We start from the raw sequence: 14,103 nt of genomic DNA on the forward strand, positions 1-14,103 counted from the left end.
AACCTGGCCTGACTTTCCTCAGATGGATCCTCTTAGAACCTTAGCTTGCCCTTATTTCTGTTCTCCAGGAGGCAGTGCCTCTTAGAGGAGAGGTTGGCAGGTGGGACCCAGCTGACAGGAAAGGAGAATGGCCTGGGGCAGCCGCACAGGGAGCAGGGTGGTGGGGGGTGAGGGGGCAAGCTCTGAGGGTGCCCAGCTGTTCCTAAGGCTGGCAGGCCCGGGCAAGGCTGGATGCGGGGGCCGAGAAATAGGAAGGTGAGCAGCCGCCCACCCTCTGCCTGGGTGGGTTGGCTGATCTATTGCTCAGAATAGCAGAAGTTTCTACCACTATGTATTGTGTGTTGATAGAAAACAGTGTAAAGTGTTGCTTACTGGTTTTCACATAAAGGATGATCTTTAAACTGGAATTCTTAGTCTTTTCTCTTGTTAAGCAGCCTCTACAGTTTGCTGACGACTTTTTTGGCATTTGACCCTCTGTGTCACCCCTGGTCCTTATTTTGTGATTCCCTAGGGCTGGGGTCCTGCCAGGTGTACTGTTGGGAGGTCCTGTGTTGGGGCTGAGTCCCCGACAAGGCTTGGGGCTCAGAAGCACCTGGATACTGGGCCAGTGCCCAGTGTGAACCCCAAGGTCCCTGGCTCACGCTCCTATTAGCTCTCCTCTGTTTCTCACTCTGTTCCTGGGATTTGAATTTCTGTTTGTTATAAATCAATATAAGTTAAAATTTAAGTCAATTTTACGGAAGGGTTTGCAAGCAAGGCTTTGCCAGCCAGCACCAGCTACCACCTCTACTTTCATTCTTTTTACCTCTAATCGCCTTTATTGGGAATGCAGGTAGAAAGTGACTTTTCACGGCTCTGGAGTGAAGAGAGGGCTTCCGGCTGCTTGCCTGCGAAGGCTTCTGATTTCGGCCCTGGGTTGAAGGACTAGGAGAAGGTGTCTACCTGTCCTGTGGAGAGATGTAAGCTGGGTATGTGATCTATTTTACAGACTTGCGCTCAGGATGCAACAGAACAGGAAGAAGACTGAGGTTCCAATTAATGGCTTTATTACTAACAGGCTGTGACCTTGGTCACAAACTCACCTTCAAGCCCCCTAGATAAGAATGAGGCCAGAGGGTTATGAAAATCTAGTTTCAAAATAAAGAATACCTGGTGAGGCACACGCAGCACACACAGGTGCCACAAGCTGCTGAGTGGGAGGCTCCCCACCCCTGGCGGCTCTACCCGAATCAGTTTTGGCTGCCAGACTTCTGCCCAATATTCTGTCGGCCCTTCTGTCTCCAATGCTTTCTTTTTAATTGTGGACCCTTTCCATTCAGATCGACCTTCACATTGCTGCCAGTTCGAAAACTCTGATTTAATACTCTGATTCTCACCACCTCATCAGATGATAACTGATTCTTTTTCTAGAAGTTCAAAAGCTTTTCTTGACAACGGCCTAGAAGTGAATTCCTGAGACCGGCTCCCAGCCTTGGTGTGAGGCAATAGTAAGGCTGTTGAACTAGGCGTCTTTACAGGGCTCCCCTGCCTTGCCCTCAGCCATGTGCAGCTGCTTTTAATGCCAAGTGGAGAGAAACAGGGTACTTCAGACACCTTAGAAATGTCACAGCTGAGGGCCCCTGGCTGTCTAGAGGAGGCTCAAAAGGCAAGTGTATGTGGCAACATGGTGGTTGTGGGGAGCCCCCTTCCCTTTAGTAAGGAGGTGGCTGACATTTTCCCTGGGTTCCTTGAGCTCAGGGGGAGAAGAATTAGACTCCAGGTGGGTAGAAGAGGATCTGCTATAAAGGATTCTGCGGGCCCCAAGTGTCAGAATCTGAATGATCTCCTCTGACTGGGTGGCTGAAGCATTTTATTTATAATCCCCTTGGCTAAGTCCTAGCTTTATAATCATTTTTTTCCTTCTTTTTTATTTTTTAGAGTGGCTTTAGGTGAACAGCAAAGTTGAGCAGGAGGCACAGAGATGTCCCATATACCTCCTGCCCTCGTCCCTAACATGCACAGCCTCCCCTGCTGTCATCATCCCCCACCAGAGTGGTTCATCTGATACAACTGATGAACCTACACTGACAAATCATTATCTCCCAAAGTCCATAGTTTACATTAGGGGTCACCCTTGGTGGTATACATTCTATGGGTTTGGACAAATGTAGCCACCATTATAGTTTCATACAAAGACCATTATTTTTTAATGTCAAACTTTTAGGAATTCACTTCTTTGGTTATTTCTTAAAGAACCAGAGGCAGGCAACACTCAGCCTCCCCGCCCTGTCTCCTGTCTGTCTACACTTCTCTAAGTCCAACCCCTCCACTCAGCTGGGTCCCTGCCTGGCTGGGCTGGCAAGGCCAGATGGCTACGTGACATATCTGTGGTTCTGGCTCTGCTGCCCCACTGCTCCCCACAATTGGCTTGCTGCTTTGCTCTGGTGTCGTCAGCCACAGGAAACAAAAGACAACTTTGAAAAAAGTGGACAACATTCAAAGTACCCAGATATTGTCACTTTGGCCAACATATATGAAATCTTTTTATAAATTATAGACAAAATTCCTTTTTAGCACACTGGGAACTAAAGTACTGGGGACTTTAATGACATTGAACTTTTGCTTGAATAAATAGGCCACAGGCTAGAACTAGAAGCCATTTCATTTGTATCAGATTCTTCAGTCTTTGTTTTCTCCAGAAAACATATCCTTATTCTACACCAATTGAAGGAACAGTCAAAAGAGCATAAAAAACAGATAACAACCATCACAGCAGAAACCACCAGAAATGCCCATCACTCCTGCCTCACACTGCATTTCTAGAAGTTGCCCTTCCTAAGTCCTAGCAGGGGCACCCCATGTAACATGTTGCTATTAGCAGCATATTTTCTTGGCTTTTGTTTGGCTGGGGAGGGAGGCAAGATATTTAAGAATTGTTACCAACTAGTGGGTTTCTTCCTTCACTTTTCCTTTCCCTTCACCTAGAAATACAAACTCTTTAATTCCTTTCTCTTACTTTAACTATTTCTCTCAATTTCCTATAGACTCAAAATATAAATTCCAGACATGTACTCAGTTTAACAAAATCCAACCACAATAAAATAGTTTAGCTGTCCTTGGAGTTTGTTATAATGGAATTTTACTTGTATTGAGCTGGCTGGGGAGAAAAATTAAATTGTTAAAAGGAGGAATGGAATATGAAGGCCAGGGAGAAAGCAGATGGCTCTCGCCCCCTCCTCCATTTGGAAAATGCATCACTATTTCTCTTCCTTTCTTTTGAACCTCAGGGCTACTTTTCTTTTTGAGGTTTTTAGATTTCTTTTTTCTTTTAAAATTCCAGAGATGGAAAGAATAAAAAGGGAGCTAGTTGTCTCTTGTTGGTTTAAAGACTAATCCAGAAGCTTGCTTTGGGAATGGTAGCTCCCCTCTGTACATGAACGAGAACTCTAGCTTTTAGAATCTGGAGAAAACAGGGATGAACGCATTGCTGGGGATTTGCTGGGGGCAGAAGTGTCTGCAGGATGCCAAGAGCTCACTGACACTGCTGTGCTCATGTCTTTATTTCAGAGTTTGAGCCTGGAGATGATAGTATGGTTCCAAGGCTTACTCCATTGCATGAAGTGGACAAAACTCAATAAAATGTTAGCATCTTGCAGAGTAGGCTGGGACCTTGACACTTTCCTATAAAAGCTGATCCAAGTCTAGAGAGAGGAATGGGGACTCACTGTTCTCTGAAAAGTGTGCGTGGAAATGATGCTCAAGGCAAGGTGCTGATTTTAGCAAAATGAGGAACCTGAGGGAACAGGGAGGAAATGATAATCTTGATTGGAGGAGAAATTAATGAGGTGATTCCTCAGGGACTAGCCTCATAGCCAGGCAGCTCTGATGCAGGTGACTTCATCCCTCGGGGATAATGTGGTGTCCTATTATAGGTAGCAGAAAAGGTAGCCACGGACCCAGGCTGTGCATGGGACCAGGGTGTTCTTGTGAGGTTTCCAGAACACATTATAGGAGGAAGATGCCTGTTCGGCCGGTTCCCCACTTGTCCCCATACTTCCCCAGAGGGACTGGGTCAGGGGAAGGGGTAAGTCTGAGATAGGAGGCTTCTGGGTATCATCAAAGATTCTTAGATCAGAATGAGCCTTAATTCACTCGCCTTCTCCCTTTACAGAGAAGACAATGATCTCTAGTTCAGAGTAGCTAAGCAAAAGATCTGTTTTCTTTTCTCTATTTGAATTTCCAATCCAGTGATTTCTTAAAAAACAATATCATGCCAATTTTTTTTGACCCACTGGACCAAGAAAGACATCACAGTAATAAGCAAAAGCCACATGGTGGACATACCTGAGCAGTGGGGTACCCCCCAAAACTTGGTGATGTCCATTCTTTGGCTCACATCCTGGGTTATCCCCCTCCAGCCCAAGGTGCCATACACTTTCCCCCTTGATGTGGAGTCTGTTTTGCTCAGGCACAGAGCTTTGGTGTGCACTCTTGAGGACCCAGCTTTCAGCTTCTTCTCCTCTATTTCATTCTTCAGTTTCTTGTTCTCCTGCTGCAGGTGGACCATTACATTGTGGAGGTGGCTGGGGAAGGAGAGGGGAGGACAGGTGGGTGTTTGGTCTGCTTCATCTCCGTGGACGCCCAGTTCCTTCCAGAGCTGGTGCTCTCACACAGGTTCTGTGGAAATGGAGGCCTGCCTGCGTACCCTGGAAGGAGCCCCGGCCTGGGGTTGGGGTGGACTCACAACCAGACTCACTCCTGACCCACTGTGTCCTGCCAGCTATGGGCCAGTTTTCTTATTTCTTAGATGGGGACAATTGAGTCTGACCCACCTTCTGGGGTTCATATAAAAATCCATTTGACAAATGATAGAAATTTGAAGAGTCAGAAGAGCCAGAACAATTCTTATCATGAGTCCTTGGTTCTCACAGTCATGCTTTGGAAACACTCACACCCAGTTCTGAGGCCGAAGCCCAAGTTCTTTCTCCTCCCTCTGCTGAAAGGTTGAGAGCACAGGGGATCCCAGCTCTGCTGAGAGCTTGGCCCAGTTATCTGTCCCAATTTTATGGATGAGGAAATGGTAGCTCTGATGTAGGTGAGGAGAGAGGTAACTGAACATATCTCTTTTGGCTCAGTAAATGGCAACTGTTAATACCAACAGTCTTACTTCTCAAAAACCATGTTGAGGGCAGTGAGTGACAGTGGGCTCTGGAACCAGGCTTCCCGAGTTGGAATTCTGACTCTGTCGCTTACTGGTCATGAGACCATGGGCAAGTTATGTAGCCCTAGTTCCTCTCTTTCTTCTACCATAAATGGGGGATTATAATTGCACTGACCGTGTGAGATCTTATGGAAGTTAAATAAGTAAATACATGGACTGCAAACAGTGCCTCACCTAGGTAAGCAATAAATATTACTTGAGCTCTTGTTATTAGGATTAAAAGATGGTGCTCCTTCAAACAGGATCAAGCAAACTCAAGAATGAGTTCTCTGTGAAACAACTTTCTGGAACTTGGCACAATATCAGAAAAAGCATGAAGTGCTCTGTTACCTGCAGATTCTGACCATTTAGTTAAATTCTCTCTGAAAATGTATTTGTCCTAGTGAAATATTTTGTGTTCTTTTCTAGAGGAAAGCAAATACAGAATTCACCCTCAACTTCTTCTCTGGGCATATGCCTTGCCCTCTTACTCTGTATGAACCTGGCTGGTGGAAAAGACATTCCTTCCCTTGTTGGCCCTCATGTTGTGGCCACACTCCTCGTGCCACTGGGCCTGGAGGTGGGTCCTCACCGTGCCCTCACTCCCGGCTCTCTGCCACTTTCTCTGGCCCACTCCTGCCAACATCCATGATGCTTTCAACATCCTGTACTTTTTATCCAAGTCCTGGCCTCTTGGTTCCTTGACCACCTAATTCCAAAGGTCTTGTCCTCTCTTTCAAGCCAGCCCCCCTCTGAAGGTCCAGGCTCTGGACACAGCTTTATAACTGTGGCTTCACGAATGGGTCCCGGGTGTGCTGATACCTCAGCCCTTGGAGCAGGGTCGGGGGTTTGGGGGCAGCTGCTGGTCGGTCAAACCTGTCACAAGGAACCCCATCCCAGACCCTCCCAGTGTGCCAACCAAAGGTGGTCATTTTCTAAGGGTTCCCGACAAAAGGTTGGGAAACACAGCCCTGGAGCTTGTCATGACCTGTTACTATACCACCTCTGAAATCTCAGTTTTAGACATCTGTACCTTTGCCTCTATTCCTGAACTGCCAACATTCCTCCCGTACCATCCTCTGTGCTGACCCGGCTTTGACGGTGAGGGTGAATCAAGGCCACACGTAGAAGGAATCTAGGCCCCCCAGTGACCACATGGGACAGAAGGGCCCCACCTACCTGGACTGCTCACCTCAAAGAGATGTTCCTTCTGTGTTCAGTGTCCCTCACTTGGAGAGGTCTCTGTTACTGCAGCTTAGCCACTACCCTAACACAGTCTGCTTTTCAGTGCCTGTTTCCTTCTCAGCATTTTTGACCTCTGAGAATTGTAGAAGGTGACAGTGGGGAGGTGCATAGAGATGGCCCCCTTTATTATTGTTGGTGAGGAAACTAAGGCCTAAAGAGGTAAAGTGGTGACCCCAAGGTCACATAGATACAGATTCAGGACTCGGGGGTCTTTCTCCACATATTCAATGAAAAGGCCAGTCCTGGCTACTGGCTGATCCCTCTCCTTGGGGCCCAAGCTACAGCCAGGGTGGTATGGGATGACTTACTCCTTTTCACCAGTCAGCTTGGCAATATATTTGACCTGTTCACGCAGCTTGTTTCCTAGTTTCTCATTGGCGATCCTATAATAAAATTCACAAGAGAAGAGTTCCCCAGGCCCCTGTGAGCAAGAGCATGAGTTGGCTGAACAGGTCACTGGGTGTTCTCAGCAAGGCCTCTGCTGGGCCCAGACCCCCTGCTCACCACCCAGTCCCCAGAGCTAGAGCCTTCCTGGCACCTGGAAATTAAGAGGCCTCTCCATACCCCTGTGCAAAATCACTGTGATCCCAGGTGTGTTCAAGGGATCCAGGCAGTGAAGCTGGACACGAGGTGGGGAAGAGAAAATCTGACCCACAGAAGCAGTCCTTCTATCAGGCAGCTGCTCCACTTCTAAAGGGCCGGGGCTTTCTGAACCTGCCTGAAGGGTGAGGCCCCTCCACCTTACTCCCAACCCTTGGGTGTGGGCTGAGACTAGATCAGTTTCCCGAGAGGGCAGTGTGTGTGTGTGTGTGTGTGACACTATTCATTGGGACATGGGTGATTCGTCAGCTAAGCCCAGCCCTTGTGGCCCTGACTCACTGTTTCCTTCCTTACTTACTTCTGCTCTTTTGCCCACTGCTCCATGTTGCACATAATCTGATCATTCTCTCGGTGTAGCCTACAGTTGTCTTTGGGCACAGACCGCTGGGGCAGGCAATAGGGCTTTGGTACAAGAAGCAAATGAGACAGTAAGAGGTGGGAGCACAGACCCATCACCTCCCTGCTCCCGAATCAGGCCTCTTCTCTCTTCCTGCAAGAAGAAACATTGACTCTGCGGTCCAAACCCAAGGCCAGCATTGGAATTGCCATAGCAGGACTCCATCTCCAGCAATGCAGTGCCACAATGGTGACATCTCTGAGCAGACACCATTTGTAGTAGAGTCAAAGTAGATTTGTACACTTATAATAATGATTTTCAGGTCAGAAGTATTAAAGTGACTTGTTCTAAAAAAAGCAGTATGTTAAGCCATTTTTTTTTTAACAGGTGGAAGCAAAAATATCTGGTAGAAGGGATGATTTTTTTTTCTAATTCAGGCAAGGGCCCTGCGGCTACCCCAAGATATTCTGCAGCCTCCTGCCACAAACTTCACTGCTCAGAGAGCTGGGCATGCCCAAAGAGCTCTTAGCCGTTCTACTGCAGGGTAACTGAAAGTGCCAGGAGGGGCTCTGGAGGGAGACTTGACCAGTGGATTGTCTAAGTCAGGGGCTGCTGGTGTACCTGACCAGGACATGGCCCTCTATCTCCTCTGGAATGAAACCTTTGTTCTGCTCAGTATCTCTATTAACAAAGTCACAGGAAGATGGCTGGGTTGAGACAGCCACTGTGGGCCTGGACCACCCAGACCCTGCTTTGTACTGAATAGAAAGGGTGTCTTTTCCTTGCTCCCAGGCACTCCCACCCCCATCTGAAGGCTGTCTCTCATCCAGGTGGTTGGTTGTGGGATGTGCTGGGGTAGGGGGTGGCTGGGAGGAAGTGACCAAAAGCTGAGGAGCACCTACCTCCTTCTCATCCGCAAGGAGGTTCTCTTTCAAGGCGCACATTTCCTCCTGGAACGCCCTGAGCTGCTCCTCTTTAGCGGCTAGCATCTTGAGGTCGCTCTGGTGCTGCTTCTGCCACTGCAATACCTGGTTGCTCATATCCTCCAGCTTCTTGTCGAAGGCCTGCACCTGCTCGGGAGCGCACAGTGAGGAGGGAGACCCCAGCTTGCCTCCCTGGCCCCGGAGGACACAAGACAAGGCCGGAGGGCGCTTTCTCTCCTCTGGGAGATTCGTTAGGCGGTATTTTATTTCCAGTGGTCAGCAGAGGGCACCCCTGCCCTGATCATTGCCACCTCCATCTGAAGCTCACGGAGCCCAGCAAGAGGGAAGGAACCCGTAAGCCAGAGGGAATGGCTCTGTACCAAGTCCATAGTTCTGGGTGCAAGAGACCTTGGGGCCCTGAACAGGACAGCAGCCCAAGCCTCGGGCTGCTCCTCACCTCTAGCTCACTCTGCTGCTGGAAGCCCTGCAGTTTTTTTAATTCCATGTTGAGCTTTTTCATCCTCTCCTCATAAGCAATGATTTCCTCTTCCAGCTGCATTTTCCTGTCTTGAGCCTGTGCCAAGCTTCGGTGCAGACTCTTTGTCTCTGAGGTCGCATGATTGAGCTTTAGTAAAGACAAAGGGGGCAAGAGTGGCTGTAGGGCGCTTGGGCCCTCTCTGCTAAGTCCTGAAAGGAGAACGTTTCCAGTCCCATGTCTCCAGCCTCCCCTCTCCCTGCCCAGGGTGGCACAGACACCTGGTCACCTTGCCTAGCATCTAGGAGAGGGGCAAGAAGTGACAATGGTCAGTTTTCTGCATTTCCCCTTCCCCTCTTCCATTTCTTCTCTTTCCAGTTCTATGAACTGATCAGCCACATGATCAGCACACGGATGGGGCATCAATTTCCCTGATAATCCAAGTTTTGGGAAAACCTTGCCCCTGAGTCACCCATGGACAGAGAGACTTGCTAGATTTGACCTCTATCCCCTCCTCAGAAAAGCCTCACTAAGGGGAAGCAGGCCTTCTCTGGACAGGCATCCCAGCCCATACAAGGGTTTGCAGGTGGCCTTGGTGCCAGCCAGTCATGCAGGAAGTGACTCTTGCACCTCTCTTGCTACTGGGATCACTTGGACATTAAACAGCCCTGGAGATGAAGGGGTGGAGCCCACCTTCTCCAGGGCTTGCGTTAGGTCATCTTGGCAGGCGGCGGACTTCCGGGATAACTCCTCATAGACGTCTTTACTGACCATGGTCTGGTAGCATTGCTTCTCTTTCTGCACAGCCTTGTCCAGCTGACTCTGCAGACTCTCTAAGGTCTCCTTCTGAGAAGCTATCTTTAGGGAGAGGGAACATCACTGTCACGGTTCATGGCCATAGAGGCATTCTCTGTGTCCACAGAATATGGACAAGCACTGATCTCTCTTCTCTCTGCACTAACCTGCCAAGCAGTCTGTGATAACACCCACTTCATTTCCCTGTTGTGAGAGGACGAGCTGCCGTTTCAGGCTCTTCTGCATCCCTCTCCCCACACTTCCTTTCTAGTTAGCATGTGCCCCCAGTACGAGTACTGGAAGTACTGGGCCACGATATGTCAAGTACATGAAAAAGCCTTTCACAGACCTGCAGCCTTTGATGCATGCCAGCCGAGCATGCGTCCTGCATTTGTAACTGGAAGGTTTCTGTTAAGAGTTCATTGTTTTATGGTCAGGGTTAGGATTGGGGTTAACCTGGAATCCAATTCTATGTTAGAAGACATGATACAATATTTCAATTGTATGCATTATGCCTCAGTTTCTGACATAATTCACTAGACTTGATGCACCAGGAAAGCAGGACCGTGTGTGCTTTCTTCATCGCTATAGGCACACTCTCTGTAGCTCAGGGCATGGCGCATAATAGGTGCTCAGCCAATATACTAAATGATTTGTTTGGATTGAATGAAATATTGCACTGGGCAATATTAGAGATGAATTGAACATATAGTTCTGGCAGCAGTGTGTCTAAAATTGAAATACGGAATATGGATAAAAGAATATGCATCTTTGAGCGCAGAACTAAGCCTCTTTCTAATGGCTATTTCCATTGATTCAAAAAGTCTATTATATGCAGGGCATGTTTTAAAAAAGTTGAACATGCTTACACACACACAAACTCCTCCAGCCTCCTGATTCCCATCAAAGGAATTCTGATGACTTTTCTTTTGGCAAACTGAAAACAGGACTATATTAATAACTTAGAGCAGTTCCTTGGAGATTGAGTAATTCAGACCTCAACTCTGGATCACTCTAAAGGAGAGATTTATATCTCTGGGGGACAAAACTCCGAAACATCAGTGCCTCTGACCTCTGTTGTTTAATGTGGCAGCTACTAGCCACATGAGACAATTAATATTTAAATAAAACTAAAATTAGTTAATATTAAAATTATAAATTCAGTTCCTCAGCCATACTAGGCCATATTTCAAGCACTCAATAGCCACGTGTGGCTAATGCATATAGTATTAGGCAGCTAATTTAGAATTTTTTCATCATTGCAGAAAGTTCTGTTGGGTAGTGCTATTCTTACATAAGAATAGTCATAGTATTTTAAGATAATCTTTTTTTTTTTTTTATTATGAAGGAATAAGAGCTGTTTGGTCTCTCATTTATAATTCAAGGGACCACCTATCAAGATGCTGTATTTGTTTCTTGCCCAGAACAGTGGAATGGATTCAGCTGGGGAAAGTATTCCCATTCATGATGAAGGGAAAAGAGGTTAGATGTGAGGGCCAGATGATCCAGGTTCAACTCCCACTCCATCCTATCACTTACTGATGAGTTACTCTCAGCCTCAGCCTTTCTTTCCTTTGTAAACTGAGGCTCATAGTATCTTATTGGGAGTAAAGTAGATGGAAGGCATGCAAAGGACTTAAGTAGATGGTCAGTAAATTATGCCTGAATTTGAGCACATATACTTCTTTCTGTTGTCTTTACTTGTATAATGAAAAATAACCGCATCCCCTTCCATCCCATTTTTGTGCTTTGGGACTACTTTTGGAAGTGTTCCCTAGCAAATTGCCCCAAACAATGGGCTCACTCAACTCTGGTCTAAATGCAACTCTGGAAGACTTGATGCCAAAGCCCAGATGGTTTGCGGCTCAACCAGATACTAAATAAGACCTTTCACATGTGGAAGAAATATTTCTTAGCCAGCAAGTGGGTGCTGAAAGCGTATCCCACTTCAGGAGGGAAGTGGAGCCTCGGGTGCCCTGGATGCACATGGGCTGGGCAGTTAGCTGCATTTCTGTGGGGGAGGAGAACTAGGTGCCAGTTTCAGGTCATGGGTCACAGGGTTCAAATTTCTCACCTCACTGGGGTTTCTGTCTACTTACCTTATTATTTAGCTCTTGGTTGATTTGCTGGGTGGTGGTTTGTTTGCTGAGAGCGGAATCCAGGTGTGTAGAACATTGATTTAACTGTGATTTGAGATTCTCATTTTCCTCCTCCAGCTTTCTCAGATTCTCCTTTGACTGCTCCCCCATTAAGGAATAAAGCCCAGAGTGGAGGTGTGACCTCAGGCTCCGGCTGGAGCCCCTCCTCCCACCCTCACGCACAGCTGCATTCTGCACCCTGTGTATCTCAGGCCTTCTCTCTCCTCCTCACTTGTCTTTCTCACCTTCCCTCCCTTCTCCCCTGAGGTCTGAGCACCCACGGCTTCTGGCCTCCATATCCCTCCAGGGCCGGCAGGGCTCTTGTCTGGCCCTAGATTCATGACCCTGAGTCTTTCCAGATTTTCCTCACCATCTTTTCTTTCTTTTTCTCTTCCTGTTGAAATGTCTCAAGCTCTTGCTCCAGTAAAACCTCCTGTTCTTTGCTCTTTTTCAGCTGCTCCCGTTTCTCCTCCAGCAACCTGGTTATCTCCTGAAGCTGTTCTTCTAGATTGATTTTGGAGGCAGCTTGTTCCCTGTTCTGAGAAAATAAACACTGGGCTGAAAGACAGTCTTAGACACTATATTTTTTGGGAAAAAAAAAAACCCAAACCCAAAACCAAACCAGACAACTGTGCACAGGGAATGGCTGAAATAAATATGAGGACAATGCCTTGATTATTTAGCATATATCACAAAAAGTTTCCTGTTATGTTCAGTAACATTTTTTATTTGTTCAATTAGATACAGCAATTTATTTTATATCCAGTTCCCACTTATTCACCAAATCTTTCCATACAAAAACCTCTATGAATAGGGGGTTTAAAAAATAACACTTAAAAAATAAATGTATAAATAAACTTAATTACCTCCCCACAACCAAACAAAAACAAAAACAAAAACAAACAAACAAACAAAAAACCCAAAACAAAAAAACCTCTAACAAAAACCTCTCTGAATAAAGTATAAAAACGTTTTAGAAAAGCACAAAAACAATAATTCAGAAATCAAAGCCTTTAAATTGACTGAGAAGTATAGATTTTGAGTTCCCCCAGAAAAACCAACATTGTCCTTTGACTGTTTTTTTTTTTTTTTTTTTTTTTTTTTTGGTGGGGGGAGGTAATTAGGTTTATTTATTTATTTGCTTTTTAACAGAGGTACTGGGAATTGAACCCAGGACCTCATGCATGCTATGCATGTACTCTACCACTGAGCTACACCCTCCCCACTCTTTTGACTATTTTTAAGTTTAGCCCTTGAAAATGCTTATTATTGGTTGTGGGAACTGGAGCTAACTGGCTGGCTTAGCATTCTAACACAAGTTCTGGACAATTAGTTTGCAATGGATTTGTGGCAGCATATTCCCAAATAAACACCAATGCATTTAATCTTAAACAGAGCACATGTTTAAGCTGGTGGCCTACTTGCCCTCTGTACCTGGTGTTGAATGAGATTTATACGATCTAGTAGGTCATTCAGTTTTATATCCTGCTCAGCCACTGTCTTCTGAAGCTGCTTCTTTTCCTTTTCTGAGTTTTCAACCTTCCTCAAGGCCTCATAGAGTTCTGATGTCAGCTCTTCTATCCGTTTCCTAAAGCAAAATGGCATAGCAGGAGGATGGACTTCAGGTCTGTGTCAGTGGACTGTGGGCTTGCTACCCTACTCCTGGGCAGGTGCCCACAGTGTCCTGACTGGCTCATGAGGGACAGACCCTCTACCTGGAGGTGAACCTGTGGTACCTGCTGGGTACGAGTTCCTCTCCAGCCATCAAAGAATCCTTCTGCAGCTTCTGAAGTTCTCTCTGGAGTTCCTGGATGGTCTCTGTCTTCTGCTTCTCCAGGCTAAGGCAGCTTTGCAGTTTCCTCTGTGTATCCTCCAGGTTATTCTTTGCCAGAAGGGCCTCTTCTTTATATTGGGCTGCTTGCTGAGCTGCAGAAGGCAGGAGATAACCCTGGGTGTGGGTATGTTCACGTGTGAACGCAGTATGTGTGAGGTCCAGATTCTCAAATAAGACGAGTTAAAAAGTCTCTTTCTTCATTTTGTGACCTACTTCAGTTTCCAGTCTGTCCTCATCTCTCTATTTCATTATCACTCCTAAGGAGCTCTATTAAATTATCCGTCTTCTATTACCCACCAGCCATGAACACCTTCTTGATTAAAATTAAACAAATCAGTAGAAATTTCTCAGTGTCTCTTATGTGACAAATCCTGACTCTCATGGAGTTTAGAGTCTAGTGATGGAGCTATAACTGGTTCATCCCACATAGGAACACGGTAGTGTTAAACTCACACTGACTGTGAACTCGGGAAGCAAGATCAACGTGGTTGAGTACAGGGTTGGGAGGTGGACTTATGAAGAAACAGAAGCTAAACTGGGCCTTAGAAGGAGGAGGAGGAAGGGAATTCTCAGGGCT

General features: G+C 46.5%; 1 protein-coding gene across 1 annotated transcript in view; it reads right to left on the minus strand.

Annotated features, from left to right (window-relative positions):
• Positions 1-78: 78 nt before the first annotated feature.
• Positions 79-14,103, minus strand: part of PMFBP1 (polyamine modulated factor 1 binding protein 1) — a 45,380-nt gene continuing 31,355 nt past the window's right edge. Inside the window, exons 11-21 of the mRNA XM_074370494.1 lie at positions 13,429-13,618; positions 13,127-13,280; positions 12,063-12,230; positions 11,654-11,791; positions 9,453-9,617; positions 8,742-8,909; positions 8,264-8,431; positions 7,323-7,426; positions 6,733-6,807; positions 4,324-4,562; positions 79-947 (exon numbers count right to left, since the gene is read on the minus strand). Coding sequence (XP_074226595.1) covers positions 925-947; positions 4,324-4,562; positions 6,733-6,807; positions 7,323-7,426; positions 8,264-8,431; positions 8,742-8,909; positions 9,453-9,617; positions 11,654-11,791; positions 12,063-12,230; positions 13,127-13,280; positions 13,429-13,618 — 1,592 coding nt within the window. The 3' untranslated portion in view covers positions 79-924. The remainder of the gene's footprint in view (positions 948-4,323; positions 4,563-6,732; positions 6,808-7,322; positions 7,427-8,263; positions 8,432-8,741; positions 8,910-9,452; positions 9,618-11,653; positions 11,792-12,062; positions 12,231-13,126; positions 13,281-13,428; positions 13,619-14,103) is intronic.

The sequence above is a fragment of the Camelus bactrianus genome, chromosome 9 (genome assembly GCF_048773025.1).
Source record: "Camelus bactrianus isolate YW-2024 breed Bactrian camel chromosome 9, ASM4877302v1, whole genome shotgun sequence".
NCBI classification, from domain to species: Eukaryota; Metazoa; Chordata; class Mammalia; order Artiodactyla; family Camelidae; genus Camelus; species Camelus bactrianus.